Here is a 22,604-nt window from a genome sequence, read left to right on the forward strand (position 1 = left end):
CATGACTGGTCAGCCAGATTAGCCCAGGTCAGCCCAAGCTAGACACTGTTCCACGAAAGGGCCCCTGTTGAGGACCGGCCTCCTTGCCATTTATTAAGCTCGGAGTCAGCAGAGACCTCCAGCCAGGCTCCTATCACACGTTGCCCCACATCCACTTGTCATACATCGAGTTTCCAAAGATGCTGGCTGTTTCTCTCTTATCTCCACAAGAGAGGGTTATGGTTCACATCTCTCTTTCTGAAGCAACCAAATGTAGACATCAGAAGGAAAAGAAGAAAGCTCCTGCCATCCCCAAGGACTGGGCGCTTGCAGGTGCGCAGGCTTGATCCGCCCCTGTCTGGACCTGTGTTGGGAACGACTGTGGCAGAGCTGCCGAAGGCTGGGCCCTCCTGGCCGTGGGGAGGGGTGGTGGGTACAAGAGAGGAGGATTTCTAGGAAAAAGCAAATGAAATGAATTGCTGGTGTCCTGTCTGCTCTGAGCAGGACACTCAAGTGGCTGAGCTGTGGGCTTGGTTGTGCCAGTAGCCCAAAAGAATGAGTGGTCCCTTGGGTGGGAGTCCACTCGGCTCCAGGAGAACTAGGAAGGATGAGATCACTGCATGTTATTCTCCACCCTCAGGGAGAACATACATTCACAAGTGAAGAAGGGAGACTGAATTGCACTGTGAATTAGCAATATAAACTTCTAGGTATTTATGCCATAGCTTGTTCTCTACACGTTCAGCTACAGTGATGTCATTATAAACTCCTAAACGGCAGAGATGATGTCCATCCAAATCTTTTCGTACTGGACTCAGCACACCGCATGCCAGCTGGTGCTTCATGGCTCTCAATGAGACTGGATGAACTAGGGGTGGGTCTCACAGTTCGGTGAACGTGAAAACCACCTGGGAGTTGGTGTGAAATGATAATTCCTGGGCTCCGTGTCTAGACCTGCTGATTCACTAGGTCTGGGTGGGGCTCAGGAATTTGCATTTTTAACAGTCTCTCCAGATATTTCCCATGTGTATGGTCTACAGGCTACTTTGGAGAAACCCTGATCCAGACCAACCCTTCTCAAACTTGAATGTGCCTGTAATCAGCGGAGCATCTTGTTAAAATGCAGATTCTGACTCAGAGATCTGGAACCCACGATTTTGCATTTTTAACATTCTCCCAAATGTTGCAATGCCACCTGTCCCCACCCCCACTTTGAATAGCAAGGATTTACCCGCTAGTCTTCCCCTGCAATCAGGATGTACCAGCTCTAGCAGGGGCTTTAATCTAGATGGATGGTTCAAACATGAATTGTCTGTGTTACCTAATATCTTAGATTATAGTCATGTACTTTTCATTTGTAATTAAAATAACTGTTTATTTTAACTGCCAGTAGGGTAGGTGATTTTTATATTGCAAGCGCTGTGGAGAATAAATAGGTATATTTGGTATTTTCTCATGAATACTTCACACACATTTTCTATCCCTAAACTTTAATGCACATTTGCTCACACAGCCAGATTCTGATTAGTGTTAATGCACGGCTAAGGGAATTCAAGCCAGCTTGGCAGCAAAGACCCCTCTGAATGAACACCTTTCATAGTTGGCAGCTTAATATTTTTTTAAAGTAAGAGTGTCTTCTAGGACTATTTCCTTCCACTCAAAATGAGTTTAATTCATCGGTTAACACTCCATAACCACTAGGAGGCTTTGGCTGCTTCCTCCAGCCATTATTTCTTAAGACACAGCCAGGCATGCCCCCATTAGCTGCAGCATGAGGGAAAGCCAGAAGGAACTTGATTTTCCCGTGGGGATGGGATAGCGGGGTGAGCAGGGAGAGAGGCCAGCAAGCAGAACAGCATAGCCACAGGGTCTGGACAAATGTGGAGCTCCAAAAGGGAACAGAGGCTAGCATAGCCTGGCCCAGGTCTCCTGACAGGCACGGAGAAGGAGGGGGCTCCAACAGTGACTTCCATGGGAAATTCCAAGCAGACAGTCCTCCTGGGGGAAGCTCACTGTCATGAACAGGGGCCTGCCCCTAGCATCCAGGCCAGGACTCGGATTGCACACAATCCTGGACTAGAAGGCCAGGCCTTTTCTGAGCCAAAGATGACAGTGTCCATTCTCCTGGGAGCCGGACCAACAGGAGCCCACCTGGTCCCTGTCTTCCCACAATGGCCCTGCCCTTGGCCGCCTGAGACGTTTGTTCTCTGCCCCTCGCCCGAGCCTACGACCTGTGTGTAGTGACCTGTGTCTCCTTGCTTGTCCAGTCCAGGCTGGCTTAAAGCAGCCTCTCGCATATCCCTCATGTCCCGGCCAGTGCCCAGCTCTGCACTTCCTCCCTGCTGGAGAAAACCATAGCCGCCTTCTGACCAGGACCTCCACAAATTCCTCTTGTCTCCTTTTCACGGGGCCTTCCTGCAGCTCCGTAGGCCTATCATTCAGCTCCTGTCAAATAAGGTGGAAGAGCTTGGGCTCCCCGGGGGCCCAGGCGCTGCCTCTGCTGCAGACAACAGCCATATATTGTGTGGGCAGGCACGTGCGCATGTGTGTATGTATATGCATGCGTGCAAAACCTCCAGCTGTGTCACGGTTTACATATGTTATTTCCTTTGACCTTGAGGTAGAGCAAATATTATTAGCCCCACTTTATAGATGAGGAAACTGAATTCTACGGAACGTAAGCAGGTTCCTTTCTCAAACATTGTGTTAGGAGGTAGAATAATAAAATATAGTTCAGGACTCCATGGAGCTCAGTCTCCTGCGCTCGAGGCTACAAAGGTAATAATCAGAATAACTCATTCTTTCAGAAATATTTATAGAGTTCCCATTATGTGTTGGGTCCTGAGCGTATATGGGAGAAGACAGACACACTAACTAATGTTTATGGAGTGTTTGCTCTGTACCCAGCACTGTATTAAGTTCTTCGTAGGTATTATCTTAATTCCCAGCACAACCCCACGGCAGCAGGGCTGATATCTGGAAACTGAGGCTTGGACAGGCGGGGTGCCTTGTCCAGGAACACCTACACCGCTGGAGAGTTGCAGCCTAGGGATCTGCCCTTGACTCCTGGGCCAAGTTCCTCGCCACAGAGCTTGACTGCCTCAGCCTTTCTGTTCTGACCCTAGTCCAGTGCGCTTTCTGCTGCCGATGTCGCCCGCACAGAACCCACCTCACTCCCGAAAGCGGACGCTCCCACCTTTACTCAACCACTCCCCAGGGCTGAAGGCAGGCATCCCCCATTCTGGATGTAAGACCCCAAACGCCTGCCCTCACCTGCTCCCACCCTGAGCTCGGCTCCCTGAGGCAACCCTGCCTGCACTCCACCTCTGCCTGTGCCTCTCCCAAGGTTGACTCCCTGGGCCCCTGTCCAGGTCTCCCTTCGGGGGTTGCTCCACTCCTGGTACGAGTATGCTTTCTCTGCCCCAGAGACTAATTCTCAGAGACTAATCCTGCCCCACCACCTGCCCTCTGCATCTTGCCACCATTCAAGCTGTCCCCACTTCACCCTTTGAGGTGGCTCACCCTGCATGCCCCATTTACCATGGAAAAGGGCCATGGGTTAGCTCCTCAGCTGCTACTCCAACTTCCTCTTTCCTCACGTTGTGACTTCCACACCCTCCTCTCAGCTAAGAACCTCACCTCTTATTCACCTGTGAGCAGACCAAGGTTTCTGGGCATCCAGTTTCTAGTCACCTTCTTCCACCCCACCCTGTCTTCTGACCCAGTCTGGCTTCCTTTTCTCTTAATTCCAGGTCTAACCCATCTGCTGGTACTTTCGATTCTGTTCCCCTTCACCTCCTATACGTCTCGCCCAGGTACCCTCTAAATCTACTGCCCTCCTGGGTCTTTTCCTCTTGCCCACAAACATGCACCGGCCCCAGAACTTGGTGAAACCATCACTTAACTCTGTGTCCCCCGGCCACTATCCTAGGCTTTCCTGGGCTTTTCGTGTCCTCGCTGAGTTATCTACCCTGCTACCCATCCACTATCTTATGACTTCAACCTAGCTCCTCTCTCTTCTCTAAGGAAACAGCTTCCTTGAAGGTTATCATTGTCTTCTAAATTGCCAAATCCATTTGCTTTTCCAATCTTGGGCCTTTTGACCTCTTGAAAACATTTAGTACTGTTGGCCACGCCTATCGTGTTAACCCCTGCTGTCCTGATGTCTATGTGTTCTTGACTCTGCTTTGTCTTAGGAGTTATTCGCTTGCAAGGAACAGAAACCTACTCAAGGCAGCTCAGAAGAAGTTTTTGGAAAAATTCGGGGGGACTTCCATTCTTCTGCACTATTGTTTCAGTTCTCTTGCCTGGCTGGTCCTTCATGCATAAGCCACCAGACGATACTCTCCAACGCAGTACTTTGATGTAATGGTGCACACTGTTCAGAATCTTTCAGCGGTTCCCCATTTCGTACCAGATAAAGTCTAAAGTCTTGGTTTACATGCCACATCTTCCATAATCTTAGATGCCGTGTCCTTTCCAGTTTGCCTCTCATTTCTCGTTTCCACTATTGTCCAACACACATCTCTATGTCATCCAGCTAGTTTACCCTCCACTCCCTAAATGTATTTTTCTGGTCTCTAATCTGCTTCATAGCTCACACTATTTCTTTTGTAAATGCCTAACTCATGTATCCGCTATTAAAATCCTATATATCCTTCAAGTTCTAGATCAAATGTACCTTCTTTATGAAGACTACCCCAGCAGAAGGGGTCACCTCTCCCTCCTCTGAAAGTTTGGGATTAGGGCGGCTCCTTATTCACCGTATTAGGCTAGAGGGTCTGTGAGCATAGAATTACATCCTGTGCCATGCAGTATGCCCAGCCTGGAAATAGGATCCCAGAACTCATTGGAGAATGATTGGTGTATCTTATTTTACTCTTAAAGAAGAGTGAAGCGTTCATTGGCTATTTGCCTCACCATTCTGTCTGTAAATTGGCCCACATCTTCAACCAAAAGAGAGACAAAGACGAAAGACTTTTCAGCAAGAAACTTCTAGGTAATTATACTGTGAAGGAAGAAAGTTTGCATGAAGATTTGAAGTATTTTGTGACCAAGCAGTTAAGTGATTTGCCTGAATTCACGAGAAGTTCATCACAGAGTTGGGCCAGCGCCCATCTCGTGTCTCCCGACGCCCCACACTGGGCTGACCGCTACCATCTCTCAGTGCCCACCCTCCGCCTCCCCGCAGCCAGAATGCAGCCTGGAACAGAGGCCTCAGGAGCAGGCAGGAGGCCAAGAACCAAACCCATTTCCAGAACATAGTAACTCAAACAGTCGTTCCACTTTCTGTGTTTACCTCTTTCTGGGGCTTCTGGAAGGGAGTGGGAAGACCTCAAGGTGTATCTAGAGGACATAGGACTCAGTGGTGCCAGGAAATCACTGCCTTTCATCAGTAGGCCCTGGCAAGTTTGTCTCCAGAATGTACAAACCCAGATGAATGACTGTCTATCTAGAGACGCATTCCTCATCCTTCCTGGCACTTCTCTTCCTGAAAATATGTGACTCCTGAGATGCTGCTCTCATTAGCTTTGGTACTAGTTGAAGGCTGTCAACCATAGGCTCCTAGCTCCTGGCTCTGAGGATGGACATGTGACCCAGCCTGGGCCAATCAGAGCCCTTCCCGGGTTTTTCACATTGAAACTGAAGAAAGCAAGCATCTCCACTCTGCTGAAGCTGAGATGTCAGGCTGAGAATGTTGCCATAGGTCACGCCTTGTGAAGCAGGATGGTGTGACAGGATGAGGACAACAGACAGAGAAAAAAGAAAGAGGGAAGGAGAAATGAAGTCCTGACAACCTCCTGGTCAGAACCCTGGTTCCAGTCACCCCAAAGCCTACCTGTCCCCTTGCTGTTCTGGCATTTGGACATCTGAACTAGTAAATTCTTCAACTGGTGCTGATGGAGTGTTTCGCGTATGCAACCAAAGAATCCTGATTAACACATCCTCTATCCGTCACCTGAGTCCCACCTTTGATAGTTTATGGACTTTCTGCCGCCCTGCCTTCCTCTTTTCTTCAGACAAACATGCATTGAGGAATGGCGTCATGGCTGTCATCATCATCGTCACCAAACATAACTGAGCACCTGTCTTCTGCGGGCATTGTCCTAGGTGTGGTGGGGGACAGAGCTGCAAATGGCAGTATCTGCCTTGTGGGTGCTTCCATGCTCATCAAAGTACAAGAAATTCCAAGGGCACAGAGCACATGCTGAGCACGGATCTTTTTTAGAACAAGGCATAAATCAATCCGTCTGCATGGAGTTTTTACAGAACAGACACTCATCACTGCAGATCATTCTGACCTTTTGGTGCCAAACATTCCTTTCATGAAAAACCATCCTTCTTTGCACTCTCTTTGTGGGATTTTCTCCAGCCTGGTTCGCTGCTAACTCAGGATCAAATTTGTTTCTGTTTTCTGGGATGGATGCGCTTTCCAGACTTATCCAATTTACTTTCCTGTAAAATCCCCAGCCCCAGATTTCTCACCAGGCCTAGAACTCTCCCATTACCAACGTCTCCATTCCTTTAAGACCTAGACTCTGGATACATCCTATTCCAGATTCACACTATAATCTGTGAATCTCCTGTTTGAATGCCTTCCCATAAGTTTTCTGGTCCCACTTAACTTCAATGACTTTCAAAGAATTTAATGTATAAGAAAGTGGAAGAGAGCATTACACACATCTCCAAAACAATTATCTATGTTCAAAGTTGTACATTAAAAAATGGGAAACAGATATGGCTAGAAAGGAAAGAAGGAGGAGTAGAAAAACGGGTTTCTGGAATCCTTGTATTTCTTATTACCCTTCTACCCTCATTCTCTCCACGGACCCTCAGATATCCTGAGACGCAAGTGTCACCCCAACAGATCAGGCCTCCCTTGGAAAGACTTACTTAATGTAAATTCAAATGGTTATCCTACAGAATTCCACTGATTATGAATAATACTTTTTCCTACTTTCCAGGAGGAAAATTTCTCTTCCCTTTAGGTCTGAAATGATTGGTTATCATTATTGACTTTCTTTTCCAAAAATTTAGTAGCTTAAAGACAATTTATCATTTCTCACAATTCTGTGGGTCCGGAATTTGGGCAGATTCAGCTGGGTGGTTCTTCTGTTCCACGTGACATTAACTGGTGTCACTCAGCTGCATTCAACTGTTGTCTGAGCTGGGGTGGAAGGCCCACAAAGTCTTCACTCACATATCTGGTGCCTCGGTGCTTTTCTCCATGGCCTCTCCGTGGGTCTAGATTGGACTTCCTCAGAGCCTGGTGTTCTTAAGGTAGTGAAATTTCTAACATGATGACTGGCTTCTATCAGAGACTAAGTGGAAGCTGATAGACCTCTTAAAGGCTAGAACTGGCCCAATGTCCGTTCCACCATATTCTGCTAATTGAGGCCAGTCACAAAGCCAGCCCAGATTCACGGGGAGGCAAAAGAGATTCCACCTTCTAATAGGTGGAGTAACATGTGCATACAGAGAAGAAAGAAAATGGTGGCAGCCGTCTTTGGAGATCGTCTACCACACCGCTTGAACCACTTCACTCACTCAGAGGGGACATGCTCTTGCTCATTCATTAGCCTCAGACAAACCCCCATCTAGAGAACACTGTTCCGATAATGGTCACTTAGAACTTGTAATACATCCATACTACAAGGCTGACAACCCTTTAAACCAGGGATTGGAAATCTTTCTGCAAAGAGCCAAATGGTAAATGTTTTCAACTCTTGGACCATACAGTCTCTGTTGCAACTATTCAACTCTGTTGTGGGGCAGAAGCAGCCATAGATAATATGTAAATGAATGAGCACAGCTGTATTCCAATAAACCTTTGGCCACAAGATGCATTGCTTCTCTATGATAATATCTCTAAGTTCTGTTGATATTTCCATGACTTTGCATCTTCCCAGGGGTCTCTTTGTCTCCATAGTTCTGCATATTCTCCTTTCTGTGTCTCTTTTTCTATATGAGCTAGTCTCTATACGTTTGTGTGTGTGTGTGTGTTTCTCTGTGCTCAGGGCTTCAGTATCCTTTAATTTCCATTCGTGTATATTCTTGTGTGTCTCCATCTTGCATTCTTTGTGTATACATATATCTGTCTCTTCCTTCTGCCCTGTCTCTCTCCCCTGACTATAATGTTGACTAGCTATATATTTTTTTATGCTTTTCCTTTTTAATGAAAACAGTCCTCTATTTTAAATTTTCAGAATAGCATACTTCATATATATTTCAAATTTTAAAAAAATTAATTTATGTACAGTGAGATATCATCTGTAAATTACTTAGCACAATATCAAGTATATAGCATGTACCCAGTAATTATTGCATCTTCTTATCTGGCCTCTCTTTATGTAGCTACCTAAGAGATTTTTTTTTTTTCCACATAGGTCAGTGATTCTCAACAGAAAAAAAGTGGATCCTCTGTATCTATCTATAACATTTTGTTATTCTCTCTCACCCTTACCCAGAACACCAGCTCTTGGCCTCCTCTTTGCCAGCACTATGTTTATGCATATCTTTTGGGAACTAATGAAAGTGGAGAGCCAAAGACCAATCAAGACACAGTCAACCTTTTGGTCAGCTACCCAGTGACAATCTGGTACTTTCCACAGTTCCTTTTCTTTCATTTACAAGTATTTATTGAGCACTCGTTATGCTCTAGGTGATGAGGAAATAGAAGTAAACAAAACAGACACAGTCCCTGCCCTCAGGAAGCTGGGCGAAATAGTCAATAAACAGGTAACCAAACAAAAGTAGGACAGTGGGTACAGTGGTTGGAACACCAAGAGGCGATTTCTCTGAGATGCCTTTCAAGGTGAGACCTAAAGAATGAGAAGAAGCCAGCCATGGGACAAAGCAAGAAGGAAGTGGTGGGAGAGTGTCCTAGTCAGAGGGAACAGTCTTGTGACAGGCCCGGGGACAGGCCCGGGACGCTGCCTGCTGGAATGTTAGGAGCTGAAAGAAGACTGGTGTGGCTGGAAGAGGTCAGTGAGGTGGGCAGCAGACCAAGGTAGGCTCCTAGTTCAGGCGTGATAAGGGTTCCGGGTTTCATTCTGCCATAATGGGGAGCCACCAAAATGTTTAAAGCAGCATGGCCAATCTGATTTGTATATTAAAAAGATGACTGGCTATGGTGTGGGGGGGTTAGATTGACAGAGGTAATTGAAGAAACAGAGAAAGGAGGCTTTCTAGAGATGGTAGCTCTGGGGTAGCAGGGTGCATGGGGGAGAAGAAAGAGGGTTTGAAAATTTTTCGAGGTAGAAATGACAGGATTGGCTGATAAATTAATTGTGAAGACAAGGGGTGCGAGAACCTAGGCAGCACCAGGTTTCTGGCTTTAGTACTTGGGTGCCCGTTGCAGGGCACAGGGGGCATGAGCAATCAATAGTTCCTTTGGAGATGACTGTGGAGGGCTACAAGGAGAGATGTCAGGTACGCTGTCAGATATATGAATCCGGGTTTGGACTGGGGATTTGGATTGGAGATGTAGATTTGGGAGTTGTCAGTCATGGGAATGTACATTATCCCCTAGTGAAAGGTCACAGAGAGAGGAGACGGGGGCCTAAGACTAGGCCTGGGGTCTTCAACATTAAGAAGGCAGGGAGAAGAAACGCACATATTCCTGGAGATCCAAGATGGCGGAGTAAACAGTGTGCCTGCTTCCTTCCATGAACACATTAAAATAGTTTACAACTGAATTATAGAACATTCAACCTGGACAATCATCTGAAGTCTAGCTGAACAGAAATTTTATAACTAAGGATATAAAAAAGAAGCCACATCGAGACTGGTAGGAGAGGCGGAGACGGGAAACCGGCTAGCCCCAAACCTCCGGGTGGCGGTTGAGAACCAAGAGGGATATCTTGGCCACGGAGATTCCCCCCGGAAGAGGGTCTCTGGTCCCGCTCCCCACATAAGAATGCAGGATATGGTGAGTCCAAAAAGGAACACCCACGGAGCCATGGATAAGGGGTTCATACCACTACATTCTCGCTGGCGGCTGAGCTGGAGACACAGAAAACAGGAGCCACATGATCCACAACCTGCTGTCTGCTTCTCTGCCCACCAATCAACCAACCAACCTCACTTGCTAAGTGCAATCCATGCTTGCTAGCTTAGCCACGGCAGGTATATCAGTGGCTAATTGCTAACCGGTTACAGCTGATGGCCAACTACTACCCGAGCCAGCACCTTTCCACGAGAGGCCAAGAGCCTGGAAACTGCTCTCTGCGACTCTGTCCCCACACCAGCCACAAACAAGTATCCTCAGCCTATAGTCCTGGTGCCAGGAAGAGGAGCCTCACAACATCTAGCTGTGAAAAACAGTGGGAATTCTGACCATCTGGGAGGGACAGAAGGCTGTGAAAAACCCAGACAGTCTCTTAAATGGTCCGCGCACAGACTCTCGCTCGCAGGCACTTACCTTGGGCTCCAGCGAAGGGACAGTAACTCGGAGGGTGTCGGAGATCTACGGGACGAAGACTGAGGTGTGTGGCTTTGTAGGGAGGGCTGAAGGACAGTCACCATTTACCCTGTGTGGAACCTACTCTCATGCAGCTGGGCAGGCAGGCGCCATGTTTCCTGTGTTGAGCCCGCCCCCACAGGCCAAATCTGAATCTGATTGGCCTGGTGAGCTCCACCCTCTCCAACCTTCTGACTCACTGGGATCCAACTCACCCAACACCAGAGGCACTTTCTCTATGAGGAGCCAGCTCTGCCCAAATTGCACTCTTTCTTGGAAAACTATACGGGCCCAAGGAGGGTGGCAACTGGCCTCCATGTGCTCTCAGACTTTTGCTGAGTAGCTCCAGGCTCAGCACTAGCACCAAACCAGAGTCTACATTAAACTTGACCACAACTCTTCCCACTCTAGTGACTCCCTGAGACCCCATCTCACCCAACTTGTGTACCACATGAGGCTTTATCAGTGGCTGAATCTTAAGGGAGCTGGCAGGTAGCAGCTGGCCTCAGGGTATCCTGGCATTTTGCAGAGCTACCCCAGGCCCAGTGCTGGTGGCAGATGTCCTTAGTTCACAGCGTGGCCTCCCCCACTTGCCTCCAGGGTTAGCACAGGTAGAAAACAACTACAGATTCCTTTGTAGCTCCTACCAGGTAGTCCCTGGCCAGTCACAGGCTGTAAGTGCCCTGGATCTGCACCAGAGCCTCTCCCAAAAGCCCCAGAAACAACAAACTTGGAGGTTGGATCAGACCACAGCAGAGCACTGCCCAATTAGTCCCACAAGTGGCACACCCAAAAGGCAGTCTCAACAGGCACTGGAGCCCACTGGGGTAAATCTCACTCAGTGGAATAAGCCCCCTGCACAGCAGCCTATAAGCTGTGGATGTGGCCAAACCCCACAGCCAATCAGCCTGAGGGTCAGTCCCACCCACTGATCTGCCAACAGCAATCAAGGCTCAACTATAACAGGAGGGTACATACAACCCACACAAGGCAGGTTCCTGGAGCACCAGGCGCAGGTGACCAGGGAGACAGTGTCAGGGCCCCACAGGGTACTTAATGCATAAGGCCACCTGGCCAAAACTAGGAGACATAGCAGATCTACCTAATACACCAAAACAAATAGAGAGGCAGTCAAAATGAGGAAACAAAGAAATTTGTCCCAAATGAAAGAACAGGAGAATACTCCAGAAAAAGAGCTAAATGAAATGGAGGCAAACAATCTACCAGAGGCAGAGTTCAAAACAATGGTTATAAGGATGCTCAGGGAACTTAGTGAGAATTTCAGCAGAGGGATGTCAAGCATAAAAGTCATAGAAGCCATAAAAAAGAACCAGTCATAAGTGAAGACTACAAGAACTGAAATGAAGAATGCACTCGAAGGAAACACTAGTCAACTAGATGAAGCACAGGAGCGAATCAGCAATTTGGAATACAGGGTAGTAGAAAACGCCCAATCAGAACAGCAAAAAGAAAAAGAATCCCCAAAAATGAGGATAGTTTAAAAGACCTCTGGGACAAAATGAAGCATAACAACATTTGCATCATAGGGGTAACAGAAGGAGAAGAGCGAAAGCAAGGGATTGAGAACCTATTTGAAAACATAATGACTGAAAACTTTCCTAACCTGGTGAAGGAAATAGACATACAAGCCCAGGAAGTGCAGAGAGTCCCAAACAAGATGAACCCAAAGAGGCCCACACCTAGACAAACTGTAATTAGAATGGCAAAGGTTAAAGACAAAGAGAGAATCCTAAAAGCAGCAAGAGAAAGGCAACTAGAAACTTATAAGGGAGCTCCCATAAAATTGTCGGCTGATTTCTCAACAGAAACTTTGCAGGCCAGAAGGGATTGGCACAAAATATTCAATGTGAAGAAAAGCAAGGACCAAGATTACTCTACCCTGAAAAGCTATCATTTAGACTCGAAGGACAGATAAAAAGCTTCCCAGACAAGAAAAAGCTAAAGGAGTTCATCACCACCAAACCAGTATTACAAGGAATCTTAGAGGGACTTCTTTAAGATGTGGGGGGTAAAAAAGATCAAAATTATGAATAATAAAGGCAATAGCTACATATCTATCAACAATTATTTTCAATATAAATGGAAGAAACACTCCACTCAAAACAAAACCCTTACATATGCTGTGTACAAGAGAATCACTTCAGATTGAAAGACACACACAGACGAAAAGTAAAGGAATGGAAAAAGATATTTCATAAGAATGGATACGAAAAAAACAAAAAAAATTAGGGTAGCAATACTTATACCAGACAAAATAGACTTTAAAACAAAGGCTATAACAAGATACAAAGAAGGACCGAGTAACACCACTTCAGGGTATTTATCTAAAGAAACCCAAACACTGCTTGGAGGGGACATGTGCATCCATATGTTCATTACAGCATTGTTTACAATGGCTAAGATGTGGAGGCAGCCTGGGTGTCCATTGATGGAAGAATGGATAAAGAGGAGGTGGCACATACATACAGTGGAATATTGCTCAGCCATGGAAGGGAATGGGTTCTCGCCATCTGTGGCAGCATGGATGGACCTGGAGGGTACTGTGCTGAGTGGAGTGTCAGACAGAGAAAGACAGATGCAATGTGATTTCACTTATATGTGGAATCTAAAGAACGAAATAAACAAAGCAGAAACAAACTCATAGATACAGAGAACATATTGTTGGTTGCCAGATGGGAGGCAGTTTGGGGGTGAGTGAAAAAAGGGGGAAGGGATTAAGAAGCACAAGTTCGTTGTTACACAGTAGTCATGGGGATGTAGGGTATAGCATAAGGAATATGGTCAATAATAATGTAACGTATAGTCAATAATACTGTAATAACTATGTATGGTGTCAGATGGGTACTAAATTTGTTGGGGTGATATATGGGAGGGGGTTGGGGGCAGGGTGAAAAGGGGGAAGGAATTAAGAAGTACAAATGAGATATAAAACAGTCATGCGGATATAAAGTAAAGCATAGAGAATATAGTCAATAATATGGCAATAACTATGTAGAGGGCCAAATGAGTACTAGACTAGTCAGGGGGATCACTTGTTAAATTATACAAATGTCTCACCACTGTGCTGTACACCTGAAATTAATGTAACATAATATTGAATGTCAACTGTAATTGAAAAATTTAAAAGGGAGGCAAAGGTGAAGCGGAATAAGAGGTGCAAATTTCCAGGTATAAAACAAATAATCATGGGGATGGAATGCACAGCACAGAGAATATAGTCAATAATATGGTGATAGCATAGTACGGTGTCAGATGGTTGCTGGACTTACCATGGTGATCACTTCTTTAGGTATATAAGTTTGAATAACTATGGTACACCCCTGAAACTCACATAACATTGCATGTTAACTATATTTTAATAAAAATATTTTTTAAAGGCATGAAAAAAGGAAGGCAGGGAGAGGAAGAAGAATCTACAAAGGGGAGAAGGAATGGAACCAGAGAGAGAGGACAACCAGAGGGGGTTGGCATTCTCAGAGCCAAGAAAGCAGAGTGTTTTAAGAGGGAAGTGGTGCGGTGCAGGCTGAGAGTGGGCCACTGTGCCAAGCACAGCTGAGAGGCTGAGGGAGATGAGAACGGAAAAGGCCACCTTTCAGGGGCTACACGAAAGCCACCGATGACAGTAACAAGAGCGGCTATGCTGGAGTTAGGAGGGTGGGGAAAGTGGATTGAGTGGGTGAATGGGTGGGGAGAAAGTGCAGACAGCTTGTGAAGACTCTTAGAGAAGTTTAGTTATAAAGGGGAAGAAAGAAATACACCCTCAGAAGATGAGAGATCAAGGATGGGGTGTTTTTGAATGAGTGGGTTTGGAAATTCTCAAAATGATCACTGGAGAGTGAGATTATGCCTCGGTTTATTTCTTGTTTTGCTTTGTTTCATTTATATAACGATGAGAACATTCCATTATGTAACTCTTCACAGTTTACCAAGCGTTGTCACCCTCTTTTATCCTCACAGCCTTCCTGTGAGGTATGTAGCACCCCGAAGTTATAGATGAGGAAGCTGAAGCTGGAGAAACTGAGTGACAAGTTCAGGGTCAGAGTAAAAAAATGGCAGGGCCAGCAGCGCATGCCCAGGCTGCTCTGGGCCTAAACCCTAGGTCCCTCCGTGTCCATAGCAGTCCTGTTCCACTGGACTGGCACCAGCACTGGACAGCCTTCACACAGTATAGGATGTACCTTACTGGTATCTCTCAGGCAGATTTTCCAGGTGAGCTAATCACCTCTGCCTGCTGGCCTCGCCCTGGATACTATGATTTCACATCTACTTTTCAAGAACATGGGATCCTGTCCGTCCCACTTCCTAACCCCGGTTAACTGAGCGTCAAAGCCTCCTGCATTTCTAGAAGGACCTAACAATCTGTGGCAGGTGTCACAGAGGGGAAACGTGAAATCCCACATATCTCACATCCAGCTCTCCAGACCTGCCGGTGTGGGCACTATCTCCCCAGAGGAACTGTGACTGGGTGAGTGACTGTGGCTAAGCTCTGTACCTTACTTAGTAAAAGTACCTACAGATTTTCCATGTCTGTCAAGTCCTAGGATTGTCATGAGGATGAAATGAGATGGTGGGTGTACAGTGCGTAGGAGGGTGCTTGGCGCCTCGTATTTGTATTTATTTACTCATTCATTTACTCACTCATTCACTCACTCATTCTTGCACTGGACAGCCATTTGTTGGGCACCTTCTGTATTCCAAGCCTTGCTCTAGGCACAGCAAATTCAGAGATATTTCCACATGGTTCCGGGCTCAAGAAGTATATGTTTTAATGAGGCAACTGATGTTGGAACACAGACCACTCTGCCCTCACAGGAATGAGCAAGGTGCAAAAATGCTGTGGGTATGCAGAGAAGAGATCACATCCAGCTGAGGTGGAAGTGAGGCAGGCTTCAGGGGAGGGCGGGAGGGTGGGGAGAACGTTCTTCATGGAGGGGCAGCTGCAAATGAGCAAAGTCACAGAAGCCAAAAAGGGTAGAGCCTATTCAGGGGATGGAGAGGAACCCAACTGGAACATCAGCTCGAGCAGAAGATGGGGAAGGAATAAGCTGTATCCTGGGTGAAGACTGTGAGAGCTCAGGCATCAGTCCAGCTTGACTGACAGCAAAGGGCAGCCTGGGTGAGGGGAGGAGTGGCAACTCCTTGCACTGCCCCCAGCCCTCACCACGGATTGTCCAGAACGCTTCCTGGGAGCTGTTGGTCTGGCTTTGTGTCTGTGGTCTACGGGTGGGGGTGGGAGGGAAGGGACAGAGTGTAGGGTTCCTTCCAGGCTTCCGTGTCTGTTGGGTAGAACTCCATAGTGTTCACTCTGTAACAGATGGAGGAATTCCAGCCAGCGCAGCAACCCCACCCCAAATTCCCCTAAGCGGTGCCCTGGAACTAGCACCCTTAATATCTTCAAAGAAAAGATGATCCAGGGTCATCTGCTCCGCCAGGGCCACCACCACCACAGGTGCAGGGACCTTGTGTACACGCGCACCATCCCAGATTCAGGGTGAAAGGGCTGGCTTCAAATATGTGTGGGATCCATGGCCCCTCACCTCCCACTGGGAGCTGGCTCCAGGGGATGGTAAAGACATTCCAGGAGGCCAGAGGGGCAGGGGATGCAAAGGAGGGCTGTCAAGGTTGGGCCTTATATGGTGGCTCCCCACCCATAGCCTGGGGGAGAACCCTTTTGCTCTGCCCATCTCCTGAGGCTAGAGTTAGACCTGTGGACCGAGAGACGCAGACCCAGACAACCCTCACAGAGCTGCTAGTCCACTGCCCTTCAACGCTGGCTCTGGAATCCCTGATCTAAATATTTGCTGGAATGGGATGCATAAAATAAAATGCATCAACCTAGAAATGGTCAGGTTGAAACTGAGAGAGGAGAGCCCAGAGGCCCGCCCCTACAGCCACATTTGTCCACAAATGTTGTGACCTGATTTAGTCCAATTCTCTCATGTTGCAGAAGAGAAACCCAGAACCTAAGGAGAGGCAATGATCAGCCAAGGTCACAAAACTAATCTCTGGCAGAGTCAAGACCTGCGAAAAGCAAATGAAATCAAGGATGAGGAAGCTCTTTATAAACTGTAAAGTGCTGTAGAAACATAGGGTTATCATCTCCACTGTTTAAATGAAGTCCTTGATCATTTCTCAGAGTCACTACTTTAGAGGAGGCTGCCAGGAAAAAAATGCAGAGGACTGAGTGTGTTGGCATCACAGGCAACCTGGAAAGAACACAGGATTTGGACCCTGGAGATGGTGGGAGGCCCAGTGCTGCCACATACGAGCTGTGTAGCATTTGCCTCTCTGACCCTCAGTTTCTTTTTCCAGAAAAATGCCTTGCCTACCTTCTTTCAGGGGTTATGTGGGGTTCAGGGGAGACAATGCAGGTCAAAGTGCTTATAATGAGGCCCGGCACACTAAGAGTATAGTTTCCTGTGAGAAGCAGTAGGTACGGAAGTAAACAGAAGACCCAGAGGCTTGGAGGACTAGTGTTTAGCATCCAGAAGGCACTTCCTGTCCCTGGGGACTGGAGCCAGCTGCTGACAGTACTGGAACCCAAGTGTTCTGTCTCGTCTGTCTAGACGCGTCCCATAGGTCATGCTGCACCCTCAGACACTCTTTGTCAAGGAGTCTAAGACATGACCTTCCATCACCAGGTGCTGACTCAGCCCCAGTGAGCTCCATCTCCCCTTTCACACACTGTGGATGCCAGAAGGCACCCAGCCAGTTATTCAGCCTCCCCCAAACTTGCCTGGCTCTGTATCTCGGTGACAAAGGAGAGGGCCAAGTTGGATCTGTTTTAGGAAAGCAAGAAGTGATTGCTCTCAAAGACCTTGGAGAGTTCTTCCCGCCCTCTCCCAAGTGTTCTCTGCTGGGGACCATCCAGAGGCTGGCAGTTCGACTCACTCAGGATGTACATGCTTGGGTTAAAACAAAGGCAGGAGGCAGGGGATTAAAGGATAGGGGTTGGCTGGGTTCCTTTGGAGAGCATGGCAAGCCGGTGGAGCGGGAGGAGGCGTCACATTCATGGCTGTGCTGTGTGGGGGTGACCTTGGGCATGCCGCTTTCTCCAGAGGGAAAGGCAATGGGAAGAAACCGACCATGGGAGACCTAAGCCCTTATGACTCGGACATGAGCGCTGATGTCTCATTTATTTAATCGCTCAACAAGTATTTATTGAGCACTTATTGTGTGCCAGGCAATGTTCTAGGCTTTGGTGAACAAAACGAAGTTCTGCCCTCGGCAGAGCTAACATTCTAATGGGATCAGACAGAGAAGGAATAGAGAAATAAGAAGATAGAGGCTGGTAGTACAAACCGTGGGGAAAGAGCAGGGGAGAGGAATAAGGAGTGCAGGTTTCAGGAATGTGGGCAGGAAGGCTTCACTGGGAAGGAACAATAAAGCCAGGGCCTGAAGGAGGTGAAGGAGAGAGACAACCCGGTGGATATCTGGAGGAAAACCTCCTGGGCAAAGAGAACAGCAAGTGCAAGGTCCCTGAGGCAAGACCATGCTTGGGGGCCATGTGGCTGCAGGAGAGAGAGACAGGGGAGAGATGAGGACTGATGAGAATTGCAAGCTTTTATTTTTGAGTTTCATAGAAAAAGAAATCCACCTAGCAGTTCCGCCTAGTGACTTTAGGTGTTTTCATAATCTCCTGTCTGAGAAGCTAATTTCATATTACCGTTTAAATGCTGGGCCTTTCTTTCTTTCCAAACCTCATCGACTCACACAAGGGCTCTTGGGATAGCAGAAAGGACCTGGGTTTGAGTCCCAGCACCTGACACTTGCTAGCTGTGTTACCTTGAGAAGAGCTTTAGTGTCCCTGATGAAGCTCATCAGTTGCCTCATCTGTAAAATGGGTTAATAATACAGCCTTCCTCGCATGATTGTGGTTAGATTTAAATTAATGAGATCATAAATATGAAAGTGCCTTTTACCTGGACATGAGCAAGGTAAATGTCTGGGACGTTCTTGTTTTCTTCAGCACAGTGTGTGGTAAGGGGGTTGTCACGGGCTGCCCACTCCCCTCCACTCCCCTGCTCCTTGTATTGTGTCCCATGTGGGCCCAGTTGACTCTCACTTTGCCTGAGCCCATGTCTGATTCAGGGACACTTGTCAAACACCCAGGGACCTCCAAGGTGAGGCTGCTGAGGCTCCCTGGGGGTGCTGTGGGGCTGAATTGCTCCCTGCTGACCTCTCTGGACGACTCCAAGCCCCCTGCTGGTTAGGTGGAACTGGGTGGCCCAGCTGTTCCTCCCCAACGTCCCTTCCGCCTCCCCCTCCAGGTACAATGGCCCCAACCTGGTTCTGAAGTATGACCGGGCCCAGAAGCGGCTGGTGAACATCGCAGTGGATCAGCGCAGCTCCCCCTACTATGCGCTACGGGACCGGCAGGGTAACGCCATCGGGGTCACAGCCTGTGACATCGACGGGGATGGCCGTGAGGAGATCTACTTCCTCAACACCAATAATGCCTTCTCAGGTAAGGGCTTGGGGCATCGGGCCTTTTCCTGCTTCCTACCTTCTTCCTCCCAGCAGCCACTGGGGGCAGGGCTTTAGGGACCCTGGCCTTCCTCAAGCTACCATGACGGGCTCCCCCAGGGATAGTCCCCTGCTGGCTCCAGGACCTCACTCGGTCCCAGCAGGAGGACCCTGTCTTCTCTTGTACACAAAGCTTCCTCTCATCTCCCAGCCCCTGGGCCTGCAGACGGGGGGTCTTGAGCAGAGACCCAGGCCTCACCTTCAGAATTTATGTCCTCTTCCACCCCCACCCCCGAGTCTGAGCAGCCCCCAGTCCTCCTAGCCCCTCCCCACTGCTCCTGCCTGGCTTAACCACTCAGCATTTCTCACCCAAGTGGCCACCGTAACAGAGAGATGGCCCCCTGAAATTGCCCTCCAGACTGCTTCAAGGGGAACTTTCTAAAATCCTTTGAAATCCTTCAGGGGCCCCACAGATTTTAGCTGAACTCATTCATTCACTGCACAAATTCCTGCCAAGCGCCTACCCCGTGCTAAACTAGAGGCACTAGGTGCTAGGGATACAACTCGGAGGAAGACAAACCTTGAGTTCATGGAGCCTTTCCGAGCCCAGAGTATCCATCCGAGTCACCTGGGGGGTCTTGGGTAAATGCAGATTCTGACTCAGCAGGTCGGGGCTGGGGCCTGAGATTCTGCACTGCTCACACACTCTCAGGCTAGGATGTCGCTGCTGGTCCAGGGACCACCCTTTGAGTAGCAAGGTCCTACACACTAAGGAATGGAGGAAGCAAATGGATGCCCAAAAGGCTTTGTAATAACAGCAGCTAGTACTTAAGTCCCATCGACTGTGCACCAGGCCCTGATGTAAGCACTTTATAATAGTTATCTCATTTAAGCCTCATAGCAGCTTGATTAGGAAAGTACTGGTGTATCCCACTTTATAGTTGAGGAAACTGAGGCACAGAGGTCACATGACTTTCCCAAGTCCACATAACTTGTTAAGTCCCAGGATTCAAACCCAGGAGTCTGACTCTAGCTCCATCCTTTTAATGAAGACATTATGGCCTTCCTCAATCCTATGTCCTCCAGGCCTCTTCATAGCGTGTTTCACGAGTTGGGGGGGCTCTGTTCTTAGAGCTGCAGGTGGTTCCCAGCCCCTAACTCCCACATTCTCTCAGGCCTGACCTCAGCCCACTAGAATGAAGTCTGCTCCCGTGGGGTCATGACATCTGCAGGGAAGTCCCAGGCCAGGGTGTCCTGCTGGGGGATGCAGGACCTCGTGTCCCTGTGGGGACAAGTTGGACGTGCACTAGACTCTTCCAGATGGCAGCAGCCTCCTGGGTTGGTCTGGACGATCCACTATGCTGCACACCTGTGTATTCACTGCCCTGGCCCCTCCCAAGGGCCTGGAGGCAGGTGATTGCCTGACTATGGGAAACGCCTTCCCTGCCTCTCCCCTTCCCCGACACACTGGTTGTCCCCATAATGTTGCCCCTACTGGTTGTCGAGCCCAAGCCAAGATCCAGCCCCTAGACAGCCCCTGATGTTGAGTCCGGCCAGTTGCATGAATGGGAGGGGATGAGTTTGGGGCCAGTGCCAGGGGCAGGGGCAGGCGGGGCTGGCTGGCTGGCAGCCAGCCTTGTGCAGCCAAGAAACAACGAGCCACAGCCCCAAGTGGTGTTTTATGGGTTTTCATCTCATCTTGCCACCAAGTGAGGCCTGAGAGATAGTAATTATCCCTACACAAATACCAAGGCGTGATTACCCAGCTGGATTTACTGCCTGCTCTCCAACCAAACCAAGATTGGATTAGGACACAATTAATTGATGGACTGATCAAGCCTTTAATGTGGAACAAGGTCAAAAGGGGAGCAGCCGCAAGGGATGGCTGCAGAGTCCCCAGGAAGATGCTGGACGGCAGGGCAACAGAAACGGGGGGGTGTTCAAGGTGGGCTCGGAAGGTAGGATACCAGAGGAAGTGGCGAGTACAGAGCACCTGGGACGGGACCTGTCAGGTGTCTCTGAGGCAGCAGCCCCCCCCAAGCTCTTAGAGTGTTCCATTGTGAATCCTACAGCAGGGGTGCTCAGCCCACGTTACACATTAGAATTTCCTGGGGAGCTTTTAACACTCTCTGTTCCCAAGGTGCACCCCAACCCAGTCCAGTCCAAACCTCTGGGGATGGGACCACTCGAGGTGGGGGGCCACTACCCCCGAGTGTTTGTTCCATGTTTAGCCAGCCTAACCATCACCCTTCATTCGCTAATGTATTCAGTCATTGGACAAATAGTTATTGAGCACCTACTGTGTGTCAGTCACTATTCTAGACACTAGGATTCCCCTGAGGATGCCGTTGGGAATGAAACAGAAAAATCCTGCCCTCAGTGCAGTTGACACTCTATTTCCAACGCAGCCTTATACTTTTCTAGGTATCTGACTCCCCTGCCCCAAGCCCGTGGACTCTAAGCTCCTGGAGAGCTAAATCCTGTGTGGGTCTTTGTGTGCCTCCCTCTGGCCCAGGCAGACCTTAAACATCCCAAGGGCACAATTAAAACTTGATCAATCAATCCAGGAAGAACAGATGAGGCATGAGCCCTGAGGCCAACAGAGGGCAGACAAGGCGAGACAGGCAAATGGGAGCCCCCTGGAAGTCCTGGGTGTGGGCACAAGTGTTCCTCTGGGAGAGGCTGGAGCTGGAACCCCAGGGCTGGGTAAGGATGACTATGCCCAGCAGACTCAGCCCCAGGTGTGCGCCTCACGGTGACCTTCTGTCTGTGGGTTTGAGTTAATTTTTCAGTTGAGTGACTCAATTGATTCATCAGCAGTGGGCAGGGCGTACAGCCGGGACATTCGTGCTGTGTCAGCGCTTCCCTGGGTCCAGCTGGCACGACACCCAGCCGTTGCCACCCTGCCCACCACGGGTAACCTGAGATGCTCTCCAGAAGCCCCCAGATAGCCCCTGCCTGCCCGTAGCACATGACTGGGGGCTCCTTTAGCCTGTGCTGGAGCATTGGTGGGACCTGGGGAAGGCGGGTCCCCATCCTCTCCCTCAGGCAGCCTTTTGGACGTCAGCACTGGCGTCCCTAGAAGACAGCTGCGACCCTGCATCCCAGCAGTATTCTGTGGGTGTCTGTTTGTACACCCTGGGATCTGCTCCTTACCAATTGGGTGACCTTGGGCAAGATACTTGACCTCTCTCAGTCTCAACCCGTTCATCTGTAGAACAGGAAAAATCGTATCAACTTCATAAGCTTACCTCCTTCCAATAGCTCCATAGACACTCCAAGGTCTTTTCCATCCCCTAGAAAATCCTTCCTGACGTGAGCCAGGTTGCCTTTCAGACTTCATTTCCTCCACTCTTCCTCTTGCTCACCGCATTTCCACCTGAGGCTTTCATGCTTGCTATTCCCTCCGCCCGAAATGCTTTTCCCACTCCTTATCTTCACACTCACTCCTTACCTTCACACTCACTCCTTACCTTCATTCAGGCCCTTCCTCAAATGAGGTCTTCCCTGAACACTTTAAAATCGTACCCCTATCATTTCCTATTACCCTTAACTTGCTTTATTTCTCTTCATAGCATTTATCATTGTCTGAAAGTACGCTACATATTTGTTTGTGCTTCATCTCTTCTACTCTTCTACTAAAGTCCATGGGGATAGAAACTTTGTTGTGTTGGCT

At 48.5% G+C, this 22,604-nt stretch overlaps 1 protein-coding gene across 1 annotated transcript in view; it reads left to right on the forward strand.

Annotated features, from left to right (window-relative positions):
* CRTAC1 (cartilage acidic protein 1) overlaps positions 1 to 22,604 on the forward strand; it is a 132,744-nt gene that overhangs the window by 61,891 nt on the left and 48,249 nt on the right. The window contains exon 3 of the mRNA XM_033129768.1: positions 18,733 to 18,929. Coding sequence (XP_032985659.1) covers positions 18,733 to 18,929 — 197 coding nt within the window. The remainder of the gene's footprint in view (positions 1 to 18,732; positions 18,930 to 22,604) is intronic.

The sequence above is a fragment of the Rhinolophus ferrumequinum genome, chromosome 16 (assembly GCF_004115265.2).
Source record: "Rhinolophus ferrumequinum isolate MPI-CBG mRhiFer1 chromosome 16, mRhiFer1_v1.p, whole genome shotgun sequence".
NCBI classification, from domain to species: Eukaryota; Metazoa; Chordata; class Mammalia; order Chiroptera; family Rhinolophidae; genus Rhinolophus; species Rhinolophus ferrumequinum.